General features: G+C 44.3%; 1 protein-coding gene and 1 long non-coding RNA gene across 2 annotated transcripts; both read left to right on the plus strand.

Annotated features, from left to right (window-relative positions):
* Nucleotides 1-337: 337 nt before the first annotated feature.
* On the plus strand, nt 338-24,394 carry GCH1 (GTP cyclohydrolase 1). The gene is made up of 6 exons (XM_062618471.1): nt 338-689; nt 14,624-14,733; nt 16,933-16,988; nt 19,994-20,025; nt 21,360-21,444; nt 22,027-24,394. Exons 1-6 carry the CDS (start codon nt 383-385, stop codon nt 22,151-22,153), a joined length of 717 nt encoding a protein of 238 aa, XP_062474455.1. The 5' UTR covers nt 338-382; the 3' UTR covers nt 22,154-24,394.
* LOC134163546 (uncharacterized) lies at nt 2,990-8,758 on the plus strand. Its single transcript, XR_009964762.1, has 2 exons — nt 2,990-6,488; nt 7,873-8,758. It is a non-coding gene; the product is annotated as an uncharacterized LOC134163546 (long non-coding RNA).
* Nucleotides 24,395-26,189: the final 1,795 nt, after the last annotated feature.

The raw sequence follows: 26,189 nt of genomic DNA on the forward strand, positions 1-26,189 counted from the left end.
GCATCACGCTGGAGGGAAAAGGACCAGCCCTCCAAGGTGGACAGGGTGAAGGGAAAACGGAGACCGGTGTTGGCACCTGGTGCGCAGGGCAAGGACCCGCACCCCAGCAGGACGCTCCCCATCCATCCGCTGGGGATGAAGGGGCACCCTGCCTGCCGGCGTCCCCTGGCGCCACCCTGTCGTGGCGGGCTGAGACCGGCCGGCTCATGACACAGCGGGTGACGTCACGGCAGCGGCTGCCAATGGCAGCGGCGCGGGCGGTATAAAGCGGGCGGTTGAGGGGCCGAGCGGGAGCGCGGTGCTGGGCTGAGGCGGCGGCGGGCGGGGTCGCTGAGGGCTCTGGGCTCCACCGCAGCGCTCTGCCCGCTCCGTGGCTGCGCCCATGGAGGCGGCGCGGGGCTGTAACGGGTACGCGCGGCAGGACAGGCCGCCGCCGCCCTCCGCTTCCCCGTCGGCGGTGGCCGAGAAGCCGCGCGGGCCCCCCGGCGGTGGCGGGGACGGGTGGCGGGGAGAGCGGCCCCGCAGCGAGGAGGACAACGAGCTGAGCCTGCCCAGCCTGGCGGCCGCGTACACCACCATCCTGCGCTCGCTAGGCGAGGACCCCGAGCGGCAGGGGCTGCTGAAGACGCCCTGGAGGGCGGCCACCGCCATGCAGTTCTTCACCAAGGGCTACCAGGAGACCATCTCGGGTAGGGAATGCCGCCCCGGGCGGGCCGGTGTCACCCCGGGGAGGGCTCCGGGCGGCGGAGCTGGAGGCTGCTGCTTTCATATCAGCCGTGGGGCTGGCTTTCCTGCTGTGTTGCTTCGCCGCTGCCCTGCCACAGTACCGACAGTCTAATGCTCCTTGTCATCAGCATTAGGAGTACCTCGGGGTCTCTCTGTCCTCTCCTTCCCCCTTTCTAAGCTCTATGCTGGTGAAGTTCACGTTCTGTCATAAACTTCTGTGCTTCTGGTTTCGGTGATCAGAACAAGTGCTTTTATTTCCTTTCCTTCAGCATAAACTTTTCAAGCTCTGGCATAGAAACTTATTGATTGTACTTTCCTCTGTACCCAGCGGAGCTAGGCTGTGTTCAGCGCGGGTAGTGTGTTTGCGTCTATCAGCAAACGTAGGTGGTTTGAATTTTTCTCCGAAAAAGACCACTTCTGCTGATGCTTTTATCAGGTGAGGTTTTTCAAGGGTGGGAATTAAACTTGAGGAGGTGCGGTAAGGGGGAAAGGAGGAGGTCAGGGAGATCCCTGCTACTTCTCAGGGTCCTAGCAGTAAATGCTGGTATAGAGAGGCGTCGTGGGTTCACATCCCTGCCCCCTTATCTGCTTGCTGTCTGTGAGCCCTCCCTGAGGGCAGGAGGAGGGGAGCTGGGTGGGATTTGTCCTCCCGATCACCAGCAACTCCAAAGGTGTCTCTTGGTTATATTGCAGGGTAAATCTTAATTGAAAACTTCATATTTACATCAGTTTACTTCTTAGTCTTTCCATTAACGAACCTTTCCCTGCTGGGGATTTCCCCTTTTGCTCCCTCTTACGGTAAAAAGCAAGTTCCTGTTTGAGCATAAGGGAGGCAAATACTGGCAGCAAGGATCTTTTGAATGTGAATAAGGAAGCAGATGATCCTGGTTTGCTCTCCAGAGTACAGCACTGGTGTGTGAGCCTGCCCCAGAACTGCATCAATGTGTTGCAGCTGAAAAAAATAAAGCTGTGCTATGCTGATGGTTGGCATCAGGGAGCTCCTGCTAGCCCTCTGGAGTCTGTTCTGTATGCGCACTGTGCTTCAACTTGAAGGATGGGTTTTGTGTTTAGTTTCATTTTCACCTCTCCACTTTTAGTCTTCTGAAATCAGATTGCGTACAACTTCCGACATTAACTTACTCAGGGCCAGCTTATACTTGTGCCAATGTTGTCTCCTAGCTTGCCCGAGGAGCAGCTTTTCTGTCTTGGCATTTGCTTTGCCCTTTAAATCAAACCAGGTTTTCAGGTTCACCTCTGAAAATAAGCTCAGTGATGCAATGGCCATTCTTGTTCCTCTCTTCCTTCAGTCCTTCTGTATGATCTGCTTGAGATGAGGTTTCATAAGGGTTTTGCGAAATAATCCTTTGTCTACTAGGAATAGCTTCTCATTTGGGAACTGCATGTGTGTCTACTGCCAGGAGGCCTCTTGGTTATCCTGCTGGTCTCTAACACAGGGTTTTTGTTTTTGTTTTTAGGGATAGTTTTTGAGTATGAATTTGAGTTGAACCTGAGTGAGATTGCTGCCTATCTTAAGCCCTCTTGTCTTTCTGCCAGGTGTGTGCAGAGCCTCAAGCTCCCTTCACATCTTTTATAGCTTTTTTCCTTCTCCAGTGTAGATTATCTGGGACTTGAATAGTCTGTCCTAACCTCTCACATTTCTGAGTGCAGAGTAGTTCTGGATAGTCCCTACCTCTGAATAGCCATGCCTGGGAGAGAGCTGTGTTATTACCTTAGAGTAGGAAGCATCACAGCTGGGTGCAGTACTCTTGGACTGCTCTTTTCTGGGAAATAAAATGAAGCTGTGATACTAACAACATTTCTTCCTCATCCTTTTACTTTCCAGCTACTCACATGTTCTTGCATAATGCATAAAGACATGGAACTCTTGGAACAAGTCCAGAGAAGGGCCAAGAGGACAATCGGGGGACTGGAGCACCTCCCATATGAAGAGAGGCTGAGGAAGTTGGGGCTGTTCAGCCTGGAGAAGAGAAGCTGTGTGGAGACCTCATAGCAGCCTTCCAGTATCTGAAGGGGGGCTATAGGGATGCTGGGGAGGGACTATTAATTAGGGACTGTAGTGACAAGACAAGGGGTAACAGGTTAAAACTTAAACAGGGGAACTTTACACTGGATATAAGGAAGAAGTTCTTTCCTGTTAGGGTGGTGAGGCACTGGAATGGGTTGCCCAGGGAGGTTCTGAATGCTCCATCCCTGACTGTGTTCAAGGCCAGGTTGGATGAGGCCTTGGGTGATACGGTTAGTGTGAGGTGTCCCTGCCCATGGTGGGGGGGTTGGAACTTGATGATCTTAAGGTCCTTTCCAACCCTAACTATTCTGTGATTCTGTGCCAAGCTTTCAGTCTTCCCAGCTTCAGTTTTCTTTACTAGACACAGAAGAAAGAGCTGTAGCTGAAGAACAAGTCCACAGCGTCTAGCAAATTGAGAAAAATAAAGCGCACATACACACACAAAACCAACTCCAAAAGCCAATAAAAAGCAGTCCTGACTTCTTGTTTTCTCAGGTTTATTTTACAGGTTATTTAGCTCCTTATGTGGAACTGTCTGGATAGGCAGATGTAAGCAGTGATTTGTGGGATGTATTGAGGAGCAGTGTTCAGGTTTACCCCCCCCAGCAGGCAGAGGGTAACAGACACAATAGCTTTAATTCCCATCTTTCCGTAAAAGGCTTGTCAAGTAGAAGCTTTGTGGTGGTGACTGTACAAATACAGGGTTAGAAGCCAAGACACCAATCTTCAGCTGGCCACAGCTGTGCTCACAACCCTTGCCACTGTGTAAAAATGTTGCCAGACTATTCAGCCAGAAAAGTGACGAAGATGAGCCAAGGTAGTGAATGGTAGTATAGCTGCAGGCTTTAAAATCAGCCTTCTGAGTCTGCTTATCTGCCTTGGGTAGGCAGGAGAAAAGGGATTAGTTTCTGATGGCATTTTAATTTTCCATATACAACAGGAAAAAAAGGTGTAATCTACTCTGGAAAAGAGAAGGCTCTGGTGAGACCTTGAGGCAGCATTCTGGTACCTAAAGGAGCTGACAAGAAAGCTGTAGAGAGACTTTTGGCAAGGGCCTTTAGGGATAGGACAAGGGGGAATGACTTTAAACTGACCGAGGGTAGATTTACATTAGATACCAGGAAGAAGTTCTTCCCTGTGAGAGTGGTGAGGTGCTGGCCCAGGTGGTCCAGCAAGGTCAGGGACATGGGTTGGGACAACCCCTAGTATCAGCATAGGCTGGGCGTGAAGGGGTTGAGAGCAGCCTGTGGAGAAGGACCTGGGGGTACTGCTGTACGAAAAGCTGGATGTGACCTGGCAGTGTGCAGCCTGGAAAGCTAACTGTATGTTGGGCTGCATCACCAGCAGTGTGACCAGCAGGTTGAGGGAGGTGATTCTCCCACTCTCTTGCTCTGCTTAAGACCCCACCTGCAGTACTGCATCCAGCTCTGGGGTCCCTAGCATAGGAAGGACATGGACCTGTGGAGTGAGTCCAGAGGAGTTCATGAAGATGCTTATGGGCTGGAACACTTCTGCTATGGAGACAGGCTGAGAGAGCTGGGCTTGTTCAGCCTGGAGAAGAGAAGGCTTCTGGGAGGCCTTAGAGCAGCTTCCAGTGCTCAAAAGCAGCTTATAAGAAAGGTGGGAACAGACTTTTTGATAGGGTCTGTTGTGACAGGATAAGGGGTAGTGGTTTAAACTAAGAGAGGGTAGATTCAGACCAAATCTCAGGAGGAAATCTTTTACAATGAGGGTGGTGGGGCACTTTAACAGGTTGTCCTGAGAAGTTGTGGATCCCTAATCCCTGGAAACGTTCCAGGCCAGGTTGGACAGGGCTTTGAGGGACCTGATCTAGTGGAAGGTGTCCCTGTTCATTGAAGGGGGTTTGGATTGGGTGATCTTTAAGGTCCCGTCCAACACAAACTGTTCTATGATCTTTTTGGTTACTGTGTGTCTGAGAATATAATACATTTGGGGCATGGTTAAATGTGTTCGTTACTTGATCTTTCCTGGGTCTTGTCTCTTTGCTTCCCTGACACCTGATTTTATTTGTATTTTTGTACTTTCCATAGCTTTGTAGTGTTGTAGGGAAGTTTACATCTAAATTCTGACCCTTCTCTTCATTCAGATTTATGTAACACAGAAGCTGATTCTGTTTTCCAGCTTCTCTTTCATAATGCAGAGTAACAGTGTTCCTGCTTTACCCCTTACTCATCTTTGCTATCTGTGTTCTGCAGCTGGTCAGTATTGTATTTCAGAGCCATTAGTAGAGTTTACTTGCTAAATGTGTAAATCTGTCTCCTTCTGTTCTTTCTAGATTGTCTTGTCTTGTATTAATCCTCCTTTTACTAAAGGCTTCAGCCTTTCTTTGACAAAATATATTCAGATGTGTAGATCTTGCTTCTATACATGACATACAAAGCCATCAAACTTCCACTGGAGCAGCAAGAATGCCTCCAGTGACTTCAAATGAAATCCACCTGGGGACCAGATTAAAAAATGCTAGCAGTTCACACCTGGGTTTCTGTGTAGACCAACAGCCATTCCAACAGAAACCTCTTAATGGGTTGGTGAGGATGGCACAGCAGACAAGATACTGACAATATCACTTCTCAATTTCATGCAGTGCTTCCGCTTGAGTATTCAAGAACAAGTTTTCTTTTCCAGAGTCAGATTTATCAGCTTCATACTTCTGGGAGTAAATTATATACCAAACCAGTAACCTGTCCTCTTGTTTAATAAAGGCTAACAGCAGGAATGCTGATAGCAATAGCCTTTAGCTTTCTTAGAGCTGGTTCAGGCAATTGCCTGCCTCACAAAGGCTAAACCTTGAAAGATTTGTCTCTTCTTTTACCAAAGGCTTAATGTCATACTTGGAGGTGCTGTCTGTGAGTCTCTATAAATGCTACAAAGCACATGTGTGTGCAGATGCAGATAATGAGTGAATAAATGGAAATACAAGATTGTAGACAGTACTAACTTTGATTCTGAAGTCTTCAGCTTCAGTTACATCTTGCTAAGCAGAGCTAACTGCTAAGTTACAGAAAGTGTCAGCTACAGTCAGTGTCAATGATGCTAACTTCAAAAGGTAAATCATAAAGGAGTTGGTTCTGATTGTGTAATCCCGTAGGAAACATTAGGCACAGTCTGAACAAGCTGCGTGCATCTACAGTGGGAAGTTAACCTGGTTTCATCATCCATAAGCACTCTAAGCAAAACAGCATATTCATTAAACTGTGTTTGTTGGTAGTGGTGCTAGCTGTTATATGAATGAAGGCTGGAAGACTTTTTTGGTAGGTGTGTTAGTTTTCAAGCAAGTTCTGCTGTCCTTTCAGCATGTTTAACAGGAAAATGAAAATTGGACATACTGGGAGAGGATAACTTCTCTCTCTGAAGCTCTGTGGTTTGAAAGGATGCTTGTATGCTTTATTTCCCTGAAAGCTAAGTGTCTCTGCTGTGCAGCTTTTATTTTAAAGCAAGTACTAACTAGTTAGGTCTTACGGAGTAGATTAACTGAACAGTGTGAATGCTGCTTTACCTATGGTGAAAATGCAACCTTAATACTCTTTCCTCATCATCTTGTCTGTGGATTTGGTATTTTGACAGATGAGAACCATGGTGTAAGCTCATAAATTTTCCAAGCTTGCTTAGTTTGCTGTGGATGAGAGGTGCTAAGCATCACTACATAAAATAGACAGGCAGTGTCTTAAACAAACAAGACTGTTTGATCAACAGCACTGCCCTTTGCTAAGAGCTGGTGAGTTACTTTATTCTTTCCCTGGAAAAAAGGTACTGCTGGTTCTCTTTCCATAGATGCAATAGTATAACCTATTAGTAATTCAAGCATCAGCATTATTAGAATCATAGAATAGTTAGGGCTGGAAAGGACCTTAAGATCATCTAGTTCCAGCCCCCCTGCCATGGGCAGGGACACCTCACACTAAACCATATCACACAAGGCCTCGTCCAACCTGGCCTTGAACACTGCCAGGGATGGAGCATTCACAGCCTCACTGGGCAACCCATTCCAGTGCCTCATCACCCTAACAGGAAAGAACTTCTTCCTTATCCAATCTAAACTTCCCCTGTTTAAGTTTTAACCCGTTACGCCTTGTCCTGTCACTACAGTCCCTAATGAAGAGTCCCTCCCCAGCATCTCTATAGGCCTCTTCAGGTACTGGAAGGCTGCTGTGAGGTCTCCATGCAGCCTTCTCTTCTCCAGGCTGAACAGCCCCAACTTCCTCAGCCTGTCTTCATACAGGAGATGCTCCAGTCCCCTCATCATCCTCGTGGCCCTTCTCTGGACTTGTTCCAACAGTTCCATGTCCTTTTTATGTTGAGGACACCAGAACTGCACACAGTACTCCAAGTGAGGTCTCACAAGAGCAGAGTAGAGGGGCAGGATCACCTCCTTTGACCTGCTGGTCACGCTCCTTTTGATGCAGCCCAGGATACGGTTGGCTTTCTGGGCTGCAAGTGCACGCTGCCGGCTCATGTTCATTTTCTCATCAACCAACACCCCCAAGTCCTTCTCCACAGGGCTGCTCTGAATCTCTTCTCTGCCCAACCTGTAGCTGTGCCTGGGATTGCTCCAACCCAGGTGTAGACCCTTGTGCTTGTCATGGTTAAACTTCATGAGGTTGGCATCAGCCCACCTCACAAGCCTGTCAAGGTCCCTCTGGATGGCATTCCTTCCCTCCAGGGTATCAACTGAACCACACAGCTTGGTGTCATCGGCAAACTTGGTGGGGGCGTACTCAATCCTACTTGCTATTGTGGTATAGCAATGGCTTCTTTCTTGTAGATCAGAGGGTGAGAAATACTGGGTTGTACAGAGCAAGATTCTTGGGGGTTTCTTTCCTCAACCTGTGCCCCCCCATGTGTGAAGCCTGCCACGCTGAAAGATGTATTTCATGCAGTGAAACTTTCTCTGGAAACTAGGACTGTTGGGCTTTCCAGGATGATCTCCCCTGCCCATTAATGCTCAAGTAACACCAAGCTCATTTGCAGTTTTCTTGGGAATGTAATAGATGTCTTAACCTCTCAGATCTTACCTACTAAAGGCTCCTGGTCATGTTGCTTTTTGAAAGTGTTTTGTCTTCTCTGATTTTTTTTTTTTTTTTCTTCTCTTTTGATTTCAGAAAATGTGGACAAGGGGACTTTCAGCACCTTCTATGACATGAGACATTGAAATTGTTATTGATACATTTTAAAGGGTATCTCCATAACCTTGCTTTCCCACATATTAATAAACCTCCTGGCAGAGGACAACTTCTAGAACCTAATCTTAGCTTCATCTGAGAGTCTGCAATAGCTGATCTCTTACAAATAGACTTGAATCTCCCACAGCAACATGGAAAGTGTCTCATAGGAAAATAAATCTGTACAAATAGTGGCCAGAATTAGTTGAATAGCAATAATGCTTTTTCTCCATCTTCGCTTCTATGGTATGTCTTAAATTACACATCTGGTTCACCTCTCTTCTGGTAACTGAGGAATTAAGTTTTGTTTATGAAACAAATGTTCCTGTTGGAAGCTGAGTATCTGTTTCTAGTCTTTTGATGTGGCAGTGATGAAATCTGAAATATTAGTCATAAACTCGTAAATTCTTCTGTGTCGGAGGTTTCACAGTCAGGATTCTGTTAGGAAGGTGTGTTATAGGAAGGAAGCCACATAGTGCTTATCTGATTTTTCTCTGCAGCTCTTGAAGTCTATTGCCTATTTAAATAATAATGTGGCATCATAGGCTGTGGCTCCTTCTAGAGCTCTTCAAGATTTCTTGAAGCAAATGGCATACCCTGCTTACCCTCTTTCTTATTATCCTGAAGTCACTAAATTTCTGCAGCAGTACCAACTATATGACTGAGTGGTTTTGTAGCCTAATTCTCTTCTCTGTGCGCATAATAAATTCCTGGTACCTTTTTAATACTGAAAACTTGCAGTAATTGTTTCTTCTCTGGAATATTTTCTCTAACTACAGTTACCTCTGGTGTCATCACATGAATAAATAAAATAATTCGGTTTTGACTTGACATCTTACTGCTTACCCAGAAGCAACTGAAAGGCTTTCACAGCAATTTGCTTCCAGATTTAATTCTGCCCTTGTAGACTGTTGATGGTTTCCCTATCACACATTCAGCTGTTAGTTCGTGTCTCCTGCTTTGTTAGTTACATCTGTATTCGGATGAAGAGGCACTTGAGAAACGCATTCAAGGTGGCTGCCAACATACCCCAGCTGGTTATACCTTATTGGATGGTTAGCCTTTGGTCTCTGACTTATGGCATTGCTGTTCTGGAGTATCCTCCAAACCCATTACTGTTTTATTCTAGGTACCCTGTTACTGTTTTTGTCTGTGTTCCCAAGAGAGCAGAAGGTACCTGACCTCAGCCTATATCTTAGTTTGTCGAAACTAATAGGCATTGCTATGGTGTGACTTGCCACACCACTCTCACAGGATGCCTTCCTCCCTTGGCCTGAACTCATTCCTGATGGCCTCAGCTGCCTGCTGTGACTTACAGGTCACCATAGAGAGCATAGGGGCTGTCAGTGACCAGCTGTGTAATGGGTATCGGGAGACTCTTAATGTCTCTAGCAGGATTCATGAGCTCAAGGGATCTCTGAGGCTGCCTTTTTTCTGTTGATGCTGAACAATCCTCAGTCTGACTACTCTGAAGTGGAGCAGTGAGACAACTTAGCACCATGGGGAAGTACTTTAACTCGTAGAACAGCCTACATCATTTTTCTGTCTCCCAGGCATAATAAAAATGGGACACTTGAAGTGCTGTGAAGCTGATGCAGTGTAGCTCTGCAGAGTGCTGCCATCCTTCATTCCCCTCACCTATTGAGCCATATGCTGGGTGGGCTCTTGTGTCTTTGGTTGCCAGAGGTACTTTTGCTTTCCTGTGTCACATTAAAGCCATGCAAATAGTTTCTATAGCAACAGGTCTTTTTGCTTAGCTCTGACGCAAAATCCTGAAAGGTCTTTCTCATTCTGTCTTCATCCAATTCTGATATTTGCTTTTATCAACTCCTTTTGAAGATAAATGGAGAGGAATTAATTCTGCTGTTTCAGTAGTTAACTTGCTGTAGAGTTGACTAATTCGTTTTAAGAGCTCACTGAAGTTTCTATACCAGGACTTGAGCACTGTGTTAAAGGCAAAATCAGCTGGAATAATCTGGAGAGCACCCTGACTGTACATAAAATGTTTGGGTTTGTTCCCTTCTTCCCAGCCATCTATTTTAACTTGGATTCTTAGCTTTTAGTTAACATGATATGTCTGGGCTTAAGGACTTCAGCAGTAAATTCCCTTAGCTGTTCTGGGGTGGTGAAAAATGAAAACGGGGATATTTGCAATCTCCTTTGGCTTATGGGAAGGGCTTGGTAGCAGCACTTGAACACAGCTGTCGCTGATAAAAGCAGAGTGAAGGGAGGTGTGACTATGAGGGACCAAGGGATGATAAATGAACGTGCTCATCCTCTTGCTAGCGGAGGAGATGCTGGTCCTGTCCTACTAATGTGGATGTTTACGTAGGTGCTACTTGGAGGGAGTAAAAGCATTGTTTCATTTGAGAGGAAGAATTTCCTTTCTGTGTTAACAAATAGTCTGTTGAGGATCCCATCTGAGCTTCAGGTGCCTCGCTTTGTTAGGAAACCAAGCTAGCAATGTTTACTTCAAGCCCTCATCCCTCTAAAAGCCCTGTAGACTTTTATGGTTTTGCTTTGAAGAACCTGGTGTCACAGGAGGAAGGGATGGGGAAGATGCAGGTGCATTAAAAAGGCAGGTGAGTATTTTAAAGCTGAGAGACACAGCCAGTGCAACAGCCACATTGCTCTGTGTGAACTGGGACAACCTGGGGAGGGACAACATGACTTCTGGATCTTGACCTGAGTGTCAGGAATAAATGCTTTGAGGCCTCTAAATGAAAGAATGGCAAAAGAGGCCTGAATTTATCCTCAGCTTTGTTTCTGGCCTGTTTAATCTGAGGACTTTTTTTCCCCTTCTGTCCTTTCAGCTCTGTTAAATTGTCCAGAACATGTGCTGCAGGATGCAGGCTGAGCTTCTTGGGGCTCTGTTTGTGGCTGTTGCAAATTGAATGACACGCACACAAAAAAAGCAGGCAAAGTTAGATAAAACTACTAACCTGGCTTCTTCCTTTATGGGTTCTGGTCCTCCTTTGCAAGGAGTAACAGGTGCTGACTTAAAATCATCATGCTGCAGGCACAGCTGCAGAGGTTGTGTAGCTGAGCAGGTATCATCTGTGCTCTGGCTGCAATATTAAATCTAAGGTGCAAAATTGGCAAGACTCATATAAATGAGAAACGTGAAGCATCCTCCAGCTCTGTGGTTATATTCTTAGCACATAGATCTGTTTGCTTACACACCTGTAAAGCTTTATTGTTTTAGCCATGAGAAGGATGCATTTTGTTTCTGAAGTTGCCTGTGTGATGCTTCATGGGTCACTTAACCTTCTTCTTCCTCCAGCTTTAAAATGGGATAACAGCAGCCTCCATGATACAGCATGGGTCTTCAACATTCCCATGATGGAGTTAGGTTCCTTAGATAAAGTTTGTAAGGACCTATTAATGTATAATTTATATATAAATAAGTGTGCATATGCATGAAAATTAACAAGGTGCTTGGTGACAGCCAGCATGGCTTTGCTAAGGGGAAATCCTACCTGACCAATTTGGTGGCCTTCTATGATGGGGCTACAGAACTGATGGAGAGGGGTAGAGCAGTTGATGTCATCTACCTGGACTTGTGCAAAGCGTTCGACACTGTCCCACACATGTCCCACACGACATCCTTGTCTCTGAATTGGAGAGACATCAATTTGATGGATGGACCACTCAGTGGATAAAGAACTGGCTGGATAGCCGCACGCAAAGAGTTGTGGTCAATGGCTCAATGTTGAGCTGAAGGCCAGTAATGAGTGGTGTCCCTCAGGGATCGGTGTTGGGACCGGTCTTGTTCAACATCTTCGTCACTGACATGGACAGTGGGATTGAGTGCACCCTCAGCAAGTTTGCCGATGACACCAAGCTGTGTGGTTCGGTTGATACCCTGGAGGGAAGGAATGCCATCCAGAGGGACCTTGACATGCTTGTGAGGTGGGCTGATGGCAACCTCATGAGGTTTAACCATGCCAAGTGTAAGGTCCTACACCTGGGTCAGAGCAATCCCAGGCACAGCTACAGGTTGGGCAGAGAAGAGATTCAGAGCAGCCCTGTGGAGAAGGACTTGGGGGTGTTGGTCGATGAGAAAATGAACATGAGCCGGCTTCAGTGTGCGCTTGCAGCCCAGAAAGCCAACCGTATCCTGGGCTGCATCAAAAGGAGTGTGACCAGCAGGTCAAAGGAGGTGATTCTGCCCCTCTACTCTGCTCTTGTGAGACCTCACTTGGAGTATTGTGTGCAGTTCTGGTGTCCTCGACATAAAAAGGACATGGAACTGTTGGAACAAGTCCAGAGGAGGCCACAAGGATGATGAGGGGACTGGAGCACCTCCCGTGTGAAGAGAGGCTGAGGAAGTTGGGGCTGTTCAGCCTGGAGGAGAGAAGGCTGCATGGAGACCTCACAGCAGCCTTCCAGTATCTGAAGGGGGCCTATAGAGATGCTGGGGAGGGACCCTTCATTGGGGACTGTAGTGATATGACAAGGGGTAATGGGTTAAAACTTAAACAGGGGAAGTTTAGATTGGATATAAGGAGGAAATTCTTTCCTGTTAGGGTGGTGAGGCACTGGAATGGGTTGTGCAGAGAGGTTGTGAATGCTTCATCCCTGGCAGTGTTCAAGGCCAGGTTGGACGAGGCCTTGGGTGACATGGTTTAGTGTGAGGTGTCCCTGCCCATGGCAGAGGGGTTGGAACTAGATGATCTTAAGGTCCTTTCCAGCCCTAACTATTCTGTGATTCTATATATATGTAGATATATATGAGACTTCATGGCTGAAGTACCTTCTGTTATAGGTTTAGCCTTACGCTATGTCACACATTGTCATGACTTTGAATGAGACCATACCGTGTTTGATTGTTCTGAACAGTCTGCTTTGTGAGTGTGCTGACATAAATCCTTGTCTAACATTGGACTCTGACACACTCCTGGCAAGGCTAGTATGAGCCAAGCTGTGGTCTAATAACAGCAGCAGTCACTCTGGAGATGCTCTGTGGCTCTGTTTGGATTTTGTTTTAACAATGCTGCTCATAGTAGCAGGTTTTGTGAGAGCTGTTTGCCTTTCTGCTGTAGAAATGGTACACCTGCAGAGTGCTGCAGGAGGGAACTAAGAACCCAGACAGCAGTTCTGTCTCCTCTTCCCTCTCCTCTGAGCCTGCTCTGTTTTGGATTCTGGCTATTCCTGCTGAATTCATAGTTATACAACCGTGTGATGCTCCTTTGTAATCGGAATTCTTGCCCGCTTGGTGTAACCTAGGCTTTGAAATTTGAAGAACAAAATCATGAGCCTTTACAGAGTTGTTTCCTGGGCTCTTTCATGCCCCTTACTCCTGCTCTCTGACCTGATCAAAAGCCTTCTTGGGTTCAGCTTTGCTGTCTTGCAGGTTGCCAGCCATTCCAGGAAAGAACATGCATCGCAGGCAGAACATCTTGCGCACAGTTTCCAGGGTTACCTGTGTAGTGCTGATAGCAAACAGGAAATTAAAATGCTCCATGATGATGATACGTTATCGACAACAGATGGTGGCCATTAGGTGTACGTGCATGTCAGGGGAAGGCATAAAGGCAAGTAGAGCAGACATGACTATTAGATTTGTGTAATTGCCACTGCAGATGAAGCAGGGCAGTCCCTGAGCAAATGATTCCTTCTGGTCCTGGTGTATGTGACTGGTTCCTGAAAGTAACTCCAAGTGTCAGTGTGTCTTCAAGCTAAGTTGTTTGCAGAGTTCCTTGCCCTTCTGTACAGCTTGTTCTCTTGCTATTATCTCTCATCTCTCTCTTCTATACAGCTTTTCTCTCTTGTCCTTCAAAAGGCTTGGTCTCTTCAGGCTGTTCTACTTTTAACCTCTCCAAGCATGGTCCAGCTGCCTGCAATCTTTGTGAAGACTATAGTGATCTGCTGTAACCTGTGTCAGGATTGCTAGGGGACTTGTCAGAGGATGCTAAATCTGGAAAATCAGCTGAGGATCTGTCCTAAATTTTGATGCTAGTGAAGTGTCACATTATGTATCCCTTTTCTTACTGAGCTCTCTCTTCTTCCTTCTGTCTTTGTGGGTTTCTCCACTTCAATTCTGTTAACTCTGAGGTGCAGAATTAGGCCGGAGTATGCATACACATGCCTTCTTTCAGTTTGGGGCACAGTGAATTGCTCCCCAGTCTGTGCATACAAATCTGTCTCTTCAGCTTATGTCTGTGCCTAAAGAGCTGCTGACTGGTGTGCTTCAGGATGAAATAAGAGTATCTTAGTTGAGTGCAAACCCTCCTTGAAAGCAGTGATGCTCATGTTGAAGTGTTTGAAAAAACTGCTGCGATGGTTTAGCTTTTCTCAAACCTCAGGCTCTGCCTTGGTCGTGGTATGTGGAAGCACTAATGAAAGCCCATTTTGAGGCGTCCTCTCCTCCTCTTAACATGTCAATAATTCTGCTAAGAGTAGACTCATTCTAATCTGGACTCACACTATTATTTAAATAAAACACTACAGGCTGACTTCTGGTGTAGCATGTAAGTAGTTTGACATAGCACTGTGGCAACTGTATGACCATATGCAAACCGAAGCGTACTTAAGATGTTACTCTTTACTTGCCTTCTGTATCCTAACCTTTAACTCTGTAGTACTGGGAAAGCTGTACTCTTGCTACAAGACTTCTCAGATACTGGCTTGAAGAACCTTCCATGCTTCTGTTTTAATTTTTTTTTTTAATGTGAATCTTTAATTTCAGATGTTCTGAATGATGCCATCTTTGATGAAGATCATGATGAGATGGTAATTGTGAAGGACATAGACATGTTCTCATTGTGTGAGCATCATCTCGTTCCATTTGTTGGAAAGGTAACTCTTCCTCACAAAACAAATGTGGGAATATATGATAAAAGACCTAAAGTACATGTAAAAGACCTTTTGTAGCTGTAACTACAAAGCTTTTAAGGCTTTAAGTATTTACTGCTTACGGCTATGATTCTGGAAGTTAATCTTCAGAATACAAATAAGAAAGATCTCCTTAATGTGAGTTTTATTTGAATTTAAGCTCCTAAAATATAATGCTCAACCTTCCCTAGTCTATGTAATCTAATGGTTTCTGACATTTAATATCAAAGCTCTTCTTCATGAAGCAGCAGCAAGCCTTGAGGGCAGACATCTTGATATTAAAGCAGCTCACCCTGCACACTGGCTCTGTCACGGATTTAGCTTCTGGCTCAGAGCTATCTAGTGCACGTTCACCTCAGGAACCCCCTGTGTGCAGAACAAGCTTCTGATTAGTAGCCCTGTCTTAAATAAATAAGCCCCGTCAGGGAGAGCGTGGTCAGAATTGACTAGCAGGAGGGTACTTAGATTGGGACTCCCATGAAAGGGACTGGTGTTTCAGAGGGTGTTGAAATTGTGATGCCAACAGCTTTAAAAAGTAAATAAAAATTCTCAAGTTAACCACTGTAAACATGATGAAGACTTCAGAGTGGGTAGTCCCTTCAACATATTTTAGCCTCTTCACTCCCCTATCAGCAGAGAAGGATGGAGCTTATTCTGATCCATCTGTTATATCATAAAGTACTCACAGGCCAGGGAGTAGCAAATGCTTTTGTTGTCTATAAAATTCAGTCAGTACCACATATGTTCCAAGTAAACTGTCTTCCAAAAGTGCAATACCTGAACAGAAACCAGCCTTTTATTTAGTTGAGTCAACTCAATTTCATCTGCTTTTTCTCACTGTTAGTATTTTATACCGGAAATCAAGGTAACTTCTTTTTCTGTACAAGCTTTCTATTTTGCCTATTATCCTCTTTGTTACTCCTGTGGCAATATATGCATTCTTTTTACATCTAGCAGTTTAGCCTGTGTGGTTTGGAGAAATCTCCTCGCAAACACCGAATCGGTCCTGCTCGTATAATGGTCTGCTAAATGACTTGGTATGCTTCTAAATATTCTCAGACTAACCATTCTCCTGTTGGGTACATCAAACAGGCTGCAAATGCCTACCAGTAGGTCTTGAATTTGCAGTTCTATCTTAAATGAAACTAAGAAATTCTCAAAAACACTCAGTGGGGAACAGGATTCAACATTTGCTTCTAAGTTATGTCTCTCACTTTGAAATGTTTCATGTCTTTTCAGGTGTCAGTAGGTTGATTACCCAACAGAAGTGATAGGAATGAGCATGTTAGCCAGGTAATTAGGTGCATTGTGGTACCTCTGACTGCAGATACAGCAATACAGGATTCTGAGATGGGGCCTCTCGGCAAAGCACTAAGAATCCTACACTGACACTCACCTACTGTATCTTGGCTAATCTTTCAAGTCTTTGGTACAGTGACACAATGCTGGTTTATAATCTGCTATAATTGTAAACTCACTTGAATTCAGAGCCTATGCTGCTTTCTAAAACTAAGAAGCTAAATGCCTTTTCCCTCAGATACCTTTGTATCTGAGCATTTTTCTACTAAACTTATTCCTACTTAGTGCAACTGTGTTTAGTGTGAATATTCAGCAAATCCATACTTGAGTAGGATGGAAGTTGACTTAATTACACAGTGATGTATGGTACTACTAAAGCAGGGGAAGAAAACCTTGAACAACAGTAAGTGCGGCCTGACTTTGGCAAAGTACTTCTTGCCATTAGAACTTTCATTGGAAGTACAATCCCTTTCCCTCCCACTGCCTAAATCCATTTTAGGTTTTGAAAGAAAAGCCATGTTTATTTTATATGAATAGTGCTGTACTGAGTAATAGACTGCTTTTTGTACCCAAATGTAGTAGCATTCCTGAACTTGGAACTCTTCAAGAGTTGTGATCTTTCTATCCCTCAGAAAACTTAGCTATTCTTCACCAGGACACTGACCTCACCAGCCATTTGTAGTCTCTGTTAGCTCCACAGTTTTTCAGGCTTGCATGGTGGCATGTTCTTCCCACATGCTAAGACTTCTGAACTGTTCCATAGTTAGTTCTGGAACAAATGCACATCTCATTCTCTGTGCATGAGTTTCATATGCATTTGGAAGTGTGGTTTTGGTTCTGTTAATGGTTTGCTCTCCTGTCTAGGTACATATTGGCTATCTTCCTAACAAACAAGTACTTGGCCTCAGCAAGCTTGCTAGGTAAGTGTTAATGTAATGAAAGTGATCCTAATTTGTAGAAAGTATTCCAAGCTGTGCTAACTGTGCTAATCTTTCTAATCTGGTCCCCCTGTAAAGCTCAGCTCAGTTTGTGCCCTGGATTTGGATTTAGACCAATCCTCAGCATTATGTTTTTTGTGGAGAGGACAGGTAAGTCTTTGAGCTCTGTGTTAATTCACATCAGTTGGCTGTAGTACAGTTGTAGTGCTTTTGTACGTGCATCCGAAGCATTGGTGTCTGCCGGAAGCACTGACAAAAGAACAACAAAGAATTTGGTCACGTTCTAAGGCAGGCCACAAAAACCAGTGGGGGTCTCTATTTGATACTTGTGTGTATATCGACTGATAAGAACAAAAATCCAAAACTTCCACACTGCAAATGAGCACACTTTATGGATAGAAACTGAATCTAAAGCTTTCATCTGCTGCCTGACTTCAGATAAATTTGGCTTTTCTTTCTTTCACTTGAAACCTGATGAGAGCGCCTAAGAAACAAAGCAGTTATGATGGACTTGAGAAATCCATTTGTTACACAAAATAGCTTTTCCCTCAGCTTTTTCCTTTGGATCAGTTGTTGCCCTGAATCTTGTTATAAAGTAATGCTTTCTAGTTCTGGTGAGGAAGGGGATGGTAGATCCCTTCAATAAGCACATTATGGGGACCAGAGTGGAAGTGTTTCTTGAGAAATGAATCTGAAAAATTGGCTGTAGTTCAGAAAGTCCACATAGGCTTTGCTTATGCTTTTCCTGATATGTCTGTTCATCTTGCTGTAGTTCCAGTAACACTAATGAGAATTAGCCGTGTAAATCTGCATGCCTGCTGGGTTTTCTTAGCAGGTAAGAAATGGGTAGATATGGCATTATAGTGTTTTAAAGTCAGCCAGCCCTGTTCTGTGTTCTGTTTGCACAACAGTGAAGTTGGAAGTGGAAGGACCCTTGGAGGTCACATCTTTGTTAAGGTAACAAATTACAGGGAGGGTATCTTCTTGTCTAGTGCTTATAGGAGTGGACTTTTCTCTGATTAAAAAGCTGAAACAGGCAGTTTGACATTTAAATTTATTTTCTTGCATGTTCTCTGTGGCTGTACTTAACTGCTGAAATTGTAGGATGAGATTCTAAGATCAGCACTGCAGTTGCTGGGCAGAAGACTGCCTTCTATACCTGCTTACACTTGGAGATGTCTGTGTGGCAGTTCGTGGCTTGTGTGTTGGCTGGCACTCATGTGGCTGGATCTTTTTAGGTGGTGCAAGAGTTTATTTGAATTGGATTTCTGAGAGTGAACATCCTTGCTGAAGAGATTGTCTTTAGCACTTGGCTTCATTTCTGTAGGGCTCGAATGCAGGATTAAGGATCACATTTGTAATGTGCATCTGTTGATTTGTGCTTGTTCTGTTCTCTTGTTACTTCTAAGCTGCAGGTGTAAAAAAGAGCTCGAAACTGGTTTCGGTGATTTTTAATGCAAGTGGCAACACAGTGCTAGAAGTGTACAATTTTCCTACTATTTATTCTCATTATAGAAACATGCATGAGTATGTGAAAGGCTTCCTGCACTGCTTGAAAGGTTAAATCTTGCCTCTTTTTTCAAGGGTAAGACTCCTGTATACTGCAATAACGAAAAGATTAGATTCTTGTATAACAAAATGTTCTCGTTTCTCACTTGCTTTTGTGTGCTTACCATGAAAAGATTGGTGGGCCAAATAGTGCTTTCCTTTTGTGCCCTACATAATGCAACCAGTGTTCAAACAAAGATTTGTGATGCTGCTGGTACTGTAGGCATAATCTTTTGTAATAGGATTAGCCTGATATGGTGAGTTTCTGTAGTTGTGGATGACCTGCATTCAGTAAGCAAACTTATTTCTTCGGATTTTAAGTTCAGGCTTGAAAATGTTAATGCAAAGAATTGTTTTTACATAAACATGCTTACAGGACTTCTTATATGTAACAACATCATAAAAATATCTGAGCATCAGTTTGTTTCCTATCCATATATTTCATCTAAATATTATGTTGCTTTGTTTAGAATAGCTGTAACACAACCATTTCATTTCTGGAGGGGAGTCTTCAGCATGTAATTCTCTCTCCAAAGCAGCAGGCAAGTCTCATTGTCAGAAATGTTTCTTGTAACTGATGCTTCAGGCTGCTAGCCAGTGTCTGCTTTTTGTCTAGCCTGATGAGACGGGTATTGAAGCTTTCCGTAGCAACTTTACATGGCCACTTGATGTGTAATTAAGCATTTGAGGTTGGCATGAATAACCCATTGATTTACAGAGCAATTATAAGACTTTTTTCTTAAATGTGTGGATTACAGGACTGTGGCAATAAATGTGGCAAGTAGTATCACTTGCATTGCCCCACAGATGGCTTAAACTTGAAATCATGTTTGAGGGGAGTATTAGGGTTATTCTTGCATTGAAATGTGAAGGATGGTGTGACATATGGGTGGAGAGTATCTGTTTTAAATAAATGCAATTCTGTCTCATTGTTTTTTGTTACATTTACGGTTAAATGCAAGAATCCAAAGCATTTCTTGCTTAATTTCAATAGCCTTCTGGGAATCCCAGTATCTGAATTGTCCTTAAAACAGCATTTGGTTTAGATTGAAGCAGAAGAAGGTAGGCTGACCTCAGTTCAAGGGTTAGCTTTCAGGGAGTCTTTGGACATGGATTCCCATGCAGCTGTGCAATGCAGGGGTGTGGTGGTACAAGTAATTCAAAAGTAACAGCAAATAGAAGCAGCTCTAAGAAGTGAGAGGTTTGCCTCTGAAATACCCTTTGGGTAAGAGGAACCTATCAGTAAACACAGGGATGTGCTGAGGGATATCCTGAGGGATGTCCTGAGCAATGCTGGCCAGGGCTGAGCAGCAGCATGGTGTTGCACAGATTTCCAGGAAGGACACAGATCAGTACAGTGGTCTTGTTGGTAGTGTCAAGTTAATAGTGATGGTCAGATAGGAATAACTATAACATTGTCTTTTTCCTTTCTCTTTCAGGATTGTGGAAATATACAGTAGAAGATTACAAGGTAAGCAGATGAATTTTTGGCTCTGTTGTGTGCACTTCTTTGCCAGCCAGCTCAGGGCACTGATAATTGTACATGGAGTACAGCTGAGCAAATTTTAGTGTAACAAAAACCACTGTGTTGTTGAGCAAGTGTTTTTCATCTGTCATCTCCCTCAGCCTCTGCATTTCCAGTAAAGTGTAACATCTGCCCATGAAAATAGTTGTAGCCAGTAACTGATTCAGGGGATAACTGTGCTACAAGATACAGCTGCCAGGAATAACTAAAGTAGTTGGATGCTGCTGGAGGTGAACTCTCCTACAGATAGTTTGAGAGATGCCTTCAAGAATTCTTGTTTGAAGAATCATAGAATATCAGATTTGAAGGGATCTCAGGGATCATCTGATCCAACCTTTCTAGGCAAAGCATGACCTAGACTAGATGTCTCAGCACCCTGTCCAGCCAAATATCAAGTGTCCAGTGCTGGGGAATCTAACACTTCCCTGGGGAGATTATTGCAGTGGCTGATTGTTCTCATTGTGGAAGATTTTCCTCTTTGCATAGTGGGGACCAAAACTGAACACAGTATTCCAAGTGTGGCCTGACAAGCACTGAGTAGATGGGACAATGACATCTTTATCTCTGCTGGTGATGTCCTTGTTGATGTAACCCAGCATCCTGTTGGCTTTCTCAAAGAGATGAAGTAAGAGCTGCCATGTCATGGGCTGCCTGCCTGCTGTCCTTGAAAGTGGAGGAAGCTGCAGGACCTGAGACCTTGGATTTGGCTGAGCCTGCTCTCTTCCTGCAGTTAAATTTGCCCTGTTCTTGGTGACAGAAGTCTCAGTGGCCATTAGGTGTCAGATGAGTGGATAGGGAGTGCTAGAACTGCAGGAACGTAAGCTTTTCAGGACAGTAGGTTCCCTTAATTTGCTCATTTTAAAATCTTCATTTCCTTTTCTTAGAAGGAGAAATTGTGTGCAGGGAAGGAATAGTGTAGCAGTAAAACCAGTGAACAAATATGTTAAAGTTCAGAGAAAATAGAGAGGCAAGAAAATCTAACTGCATAGTAGGAAATATAAACTGTTGTAACAAATCACGGTAATGCAATTCCTACAAAGGTGTAGTGCAAAATGACTTCCAGTATTAACAAACAAATAAAAGGTCTGTTCAAGGATTAAAAAACATAAAAGAGGATTTGGTACTAATAAAATTCACTTGGGAAGAGCAGTACTTGCATATGGGTGGTGGGGAACAGGCATGATTGGAAGAGAGGATTCAGTGTTGCTGTCCAGATAGTGGCTGTGCATGGATGCTGATCAGATTTAACAGTGCTTCTGAACACTGTGTTGTACTTTCAGTCCAGGAACGCCTTACCAAACAAATTGCAATAGCCATCACAGAAGCCTTACAGCCTGCTGGAGTTGGAGTGGTTATTGAAGCTACGTAAGTTACTCTGAGCTGTTCTGTGATGGTGTATGGCCTGCATGTGATTCCAGCTGTGTGCTGCAGAGCTGTTGTGTGTTGCCTCTTTGTCTGTGGTAGCTGTGTGCCATCCTTCTTTACGAAGCAGAGTGCATAACAACAGCAGTAATAATCCTTGCCCATGGCCCAGTGGGTTGGAGCTATTAAAGTGGGTGCCTACCTGCTCTGCTGCAGAGATGTGGCAACTGGCAACGTGGTCAGCTGCCCCAGCTGCACTATGTCTGTGCTCTGCCTCAGTGCACCTTCTGCTTTCTCAAGTAGAGCGAAGCCTGGAACTAGCAACAGGCATGTCCTTATCATCAGAATACACCTTAGAAAGGTGGGATTTTTCATAGGATTGGAGGGGGGAAGGCAGCACTTGTGGGCTGGGAATTTGACTTTCTGTTCCATAGAGGACAGCTGAGGTACTACTGGCAGATGTCCGTTCTGGGTAGGGAGGTTTTGTCACTTCCCCAGAATTTAATGTGACCATGTAAGAAACATTTGTGGGATTCTTTCTTCTGAGTATGCCTGATTTATTCACTGCCCTCTCATTTCTTCTAGGCATATGTGTATGGTAATGCGTGGGGTGCAGAAAATGAACAGTAAAACAGTAACCAGCACAATGTTGGGAGTATTCCGGGAAGATCCAAAGACCCGTGAAGAATTCTTGACACTCATCAGGAGCTGAAACTGTGTTATTCTCTAAATGCACTCTGGAGATTTTGTCCAGTGTCACTGTCTGTTCTTACTTATTCTTACATCTCACTTTTAAACTAAATTGTTGTGAATTGTTGTCATAGTCTTTGTGCGGTAAGAGACTTCTGATGGCAAATGAAAATGTAATGATGAGGTAGGCTCCTCCTGGATTTCCGGTGAAGCTAATGTCACAGAATTACAAGCAACAAATAGGGTTTTGGAAATGTTTTTCATCCACAATGCAGAATATTCTGCTCTCAGGAGAAAAGTGGGGCTTGGGAGTGAAATGGATATTTATAAAATAGTTATGTTTATTAGAATAAATGTGGAACAGCGCAGAAAATGATGGAAAGGCTGTGGGTCCTTGTAGGACCCCTATGCTGCAAATACTGCACCTCTGCTGAAAAGTATGGTCCTGACTTCTCTCTGACTATATTTTATTACAAGTCCTGCAGCGGCTGTTTAAAAATCTGGATGTCTGTGTTATACCTCTTTGAGATGTTTGATGTTCTCGCTAGTGGTGTTTGATGTTCTTGCTAGTATTAACCCTCCTTTTCTGTGTGTGTTTTTTGTTTGAGAAACTTAAAACATGTTTGTCCTAGCCTCTTAACGTGCAGGGATTTAACTTCTAAATTATTTGGGGCATATTCTTATCTCAGTATATACCATTTTATGCACCTTCTTATCTGTGCCTCAGAATCTCTGATCACTTTTAACTGTTAGTTTCTTACTATTTTTAAGCAAACTTTAAGAGTGGGGAGGGAAAAAAATCCAGTCTGTGAAGTGCTAAGAGATCCAAAGAGGTTTTTAATGATATTATATTTTGAGCTTTCCCTCTTGGATTTCTGTGGGTTAGATCAAGAAGCTAAAAGTAGCCTGGTAATCTGAAAATTAAGAGTTCAAGCTTGTCAAGATTTGCATCTCATAAATGTTGGACCAAAGGTAAGCACTGAAATCCTGAACACAGCACCGTTGTACCTCTTCTGCTTGACAGCCGGTCGTTTCAGGGCAAAGTAACCTGAAATGACAACAACTTATTTTGTAAGAGCAATTGAGAAAAGCATTTCCAGGGCCATCAAAGTGAATTCAACCACATTTGTTTCTGTGTGGCAACTTCTGTATGTGGCAGTATTGGTACAAAAGGTTCAGTCAGATGGACTTGGCTGAACTTCTTTGTTACAGTTTTAATGGATGTTTTGTAACTCTTAATTGGGAAAACATGAGGCACAAATGAAAACCACCCTTCCCAAACTAAGCACAGGAGGCAAAAGTTAAAGAATAAAATGTCAGCCAGGGTGTCGGATGCTCACAGAGAAGGTTCCCATAGTGGTATCTGCTATGCCGAATATGAATCCAAGATGTTCTGTATATGAACCTAAAAGACAGTTCCTGGTCTGGCAAGCTCCATCTTAACCAACATTCCTGCCTCTTGCTTCAACCCGTGTTGGAAATTGAATGAAAATAATGTCTGGTCAAATTTCCATTGGGCCTAAAGAAGTTTCAAGAACAACCACCTCATGTACTTTATTACACTGATTTTACCTTGATGACCTTCACAGCATTATTGGGAAAAATCTTTTGTAATATCCTCTGTTCTGGATTCTGTAGAGTTAAGTACTGTAACAGTGTTTGTCTGCTAGTGTAAACAAGCTGTGTTTGCACATTTATAAAATACACTAACTCTATGGTATTTGTTTTTCTGAAATGGTTGACAGCAGATATTGCCACTTTCTGCTTCAGTGTATGTTTCAAATACCCAGCTGAAAAAGCCTTAAACCTTTCTTGCCTGAGGTTCAGAGTAGAACTCTGTCTTTAACTCAAAAACAGGAAAAAGAATTTGAGGACCAAAGGGGCACACACTAGTATATTTGTTTCTCTTTGCTTGCTTTAGTTTGGAAATTAAGTCTCTGTAAAACACTGCCTTGCTCCTGAGGTAAGGGAAAAGTTGTGTTTTAACCCCTTATCTCTATTCAGGATAAAGTTCGCATTGCACCACCACTGGTTTTTATTTCCATGTGACCTATAGCCCTTAAACCATACCTCTCTCTACTTGTGGCCTTGGATTTTGCTCACGTTGTTGTTGTAAGATTTGGTGCAATTTTTTGAACATTAGTATTGTTCAAATACACAAGCTTTAACTACACCTAGTGTGTATGTATGTCTAGGACGTACAGCCTGTTGTTGTACCGTGTGAAAGTCTTGTCTCTATTAAAGCACAGTACTATCCTTTGGAGTGGTAGCATTCTTGGTGACTTGGAGGTGATGGCATCTCATAAGGAAGTGGCACAAGTTCTGTCTCCTTGGGTGGGGTTTTTTCTTCACTGGTAGGTGCTCCAAGCCTGTGCTGAGATGTTGGGTTGCTCTTCTGGGACAGTAGTTGCTGTTGTACTCAGATGAGTCCCCATTTGTGTCATCATCTTTCTTTCTGGTCCTCGGTGCCAGAGGAGTCAATGGGGCAGGAGGGCGGGTGGCAATAGCTGCTCTGGAGTAGCTGTTGAACGCTTTGAGACTCACAGACTTACAGACCTCTTGTATGCTTCTTGAGCTGTTCTGGATGCCTCATCACACTTTACTGAGGAAATACCTGGTTCCTGGCCAAGCTACCTGAACGAATGTGTCCTAACACTTGACAAGATGTAGGTGTGACAAGACCTTGAAGCTGAAGTCTTGGTTGGGTTACCCCGCTGTGTGCCATGCACAGCAATGAGCTCAGCCTGTGCTAGCAGAAGCTGTGCTGCTCCTTCAAGGGGGGAAGCTGTTTGAGAGATATTCCTGCCATCCTCTCAGGATGCAGATATTGCTGAGATACAGAGGAAGGAAATGCAAAGTTTACAGATTGGAGACTCCTGAGGAGCATCATAACCAAAGCTTTGCCAAGGGGCAGTGCTGAGGGAAGGGAGACTGCACAGACTGCATTTGGGTATGTTTGTATACACATGGACAGCATGCAGCTGCCCTGTCACTTCACACCAGAAGCAAAGCAGACCGTGCCTGTGTGCGCCAGGGAAGTCCTTTCGTAGCTCTTAATGTTTGCTCTTCTCTATCACCAGGCTCTTCCAGGGGGTGGATGCCTTCTGTGCTGCAGTTGGAGCTGTAACTGCACCAACAGAGGAGCATGACCTGCTGCAAGCTGCCAACCCCTCATGAGGGTGAACTGACCCAGGCTTTTCTGCCCCTTGGATGGGGGAAGGAGAATAAAAAAAAGGAAGACATTAAATGTCTGTGTGAAAATTAACCTTATCCCAGCCAAAACCATCACAGCTTCTTCTGGAGAAGAGAAGGCTCCAGGGAGAGCTTGTACCAGTCTTCCAATACTGAAAGAGCTACAGGAAATGTGGAGGATTTTTTACAAGTGCCTCTAGGGACAGGACAAGGGGGAATGGCTTTAAACTGACAGAGGGCAGATTTAGATAAGATATTAGGCAGAAGTTCTTCCCTGTGAGGGTGCTGAGGCACTGGCACAGGTTGCCCAGAGAAGCTGTGGCTGCCCCATCCCTGGCAGTGTTCAAGGCCAGGTTGGATGGGGCTTGGAGCAACCTGGTCTAGGGGAAGGTGTCCCTGCCATGGCAGGGGGGTTGAACTGGATGAGCTTTAAGGTCCCTTCCAACCCAAACTGTTCTGATTCTTAAGTCTCTTCTCTGCTGAAGCACGAGATGATCCAGGCAACCAGAAATGGTTTTGGGCTGCAGGCGGGGTGGGGAATGTGCTGGCACAGCGTAGCTTTGTGGGTGAATGCTGTGCCAGTCAGGAAGCCTCCAGCTGCGTGGGGGTTTGTTTTTGTTTTCTTTTTATCCAAAATGGTCTGTCCTATTTGGAAATAACCCCCCTGGGAGGCCTCGGAGCATTGTCAGGAATTGTCTTTGTGGTGAAGCTGAGTTCTGTCTTTCTCACGGTTGTATATTGAAGCCAGAGATTGTGGTGGGAAATGGCCTGTTTGTTCAAATGGGCGCTTTTGCAGGACGTTTTCTATTGCCTCCTCTTTATGTTTTGTGTTGGTTTGTTTTTTAGGTGTGGGATTGGAAGGAGCC

This window comes from Pezoporus occidentalis, unplaced genomic scaffold (genome assembly GCF_034315485.1).
Source record: "Pezoporus occidentalis ecotype Australia unplaced genomic scaffold, CSIRO_AGI_Poc_V1 ctg200, whole genome shotgun sequence".
In the NCBI taxonomy this organism is placed as follows: domain Eukaryota; kingdom Metazoa; phylum Chordata; class Aves; order Psittaciformes; family Psittacidae; genus Pezoporus; species Pezoporus occidentalis.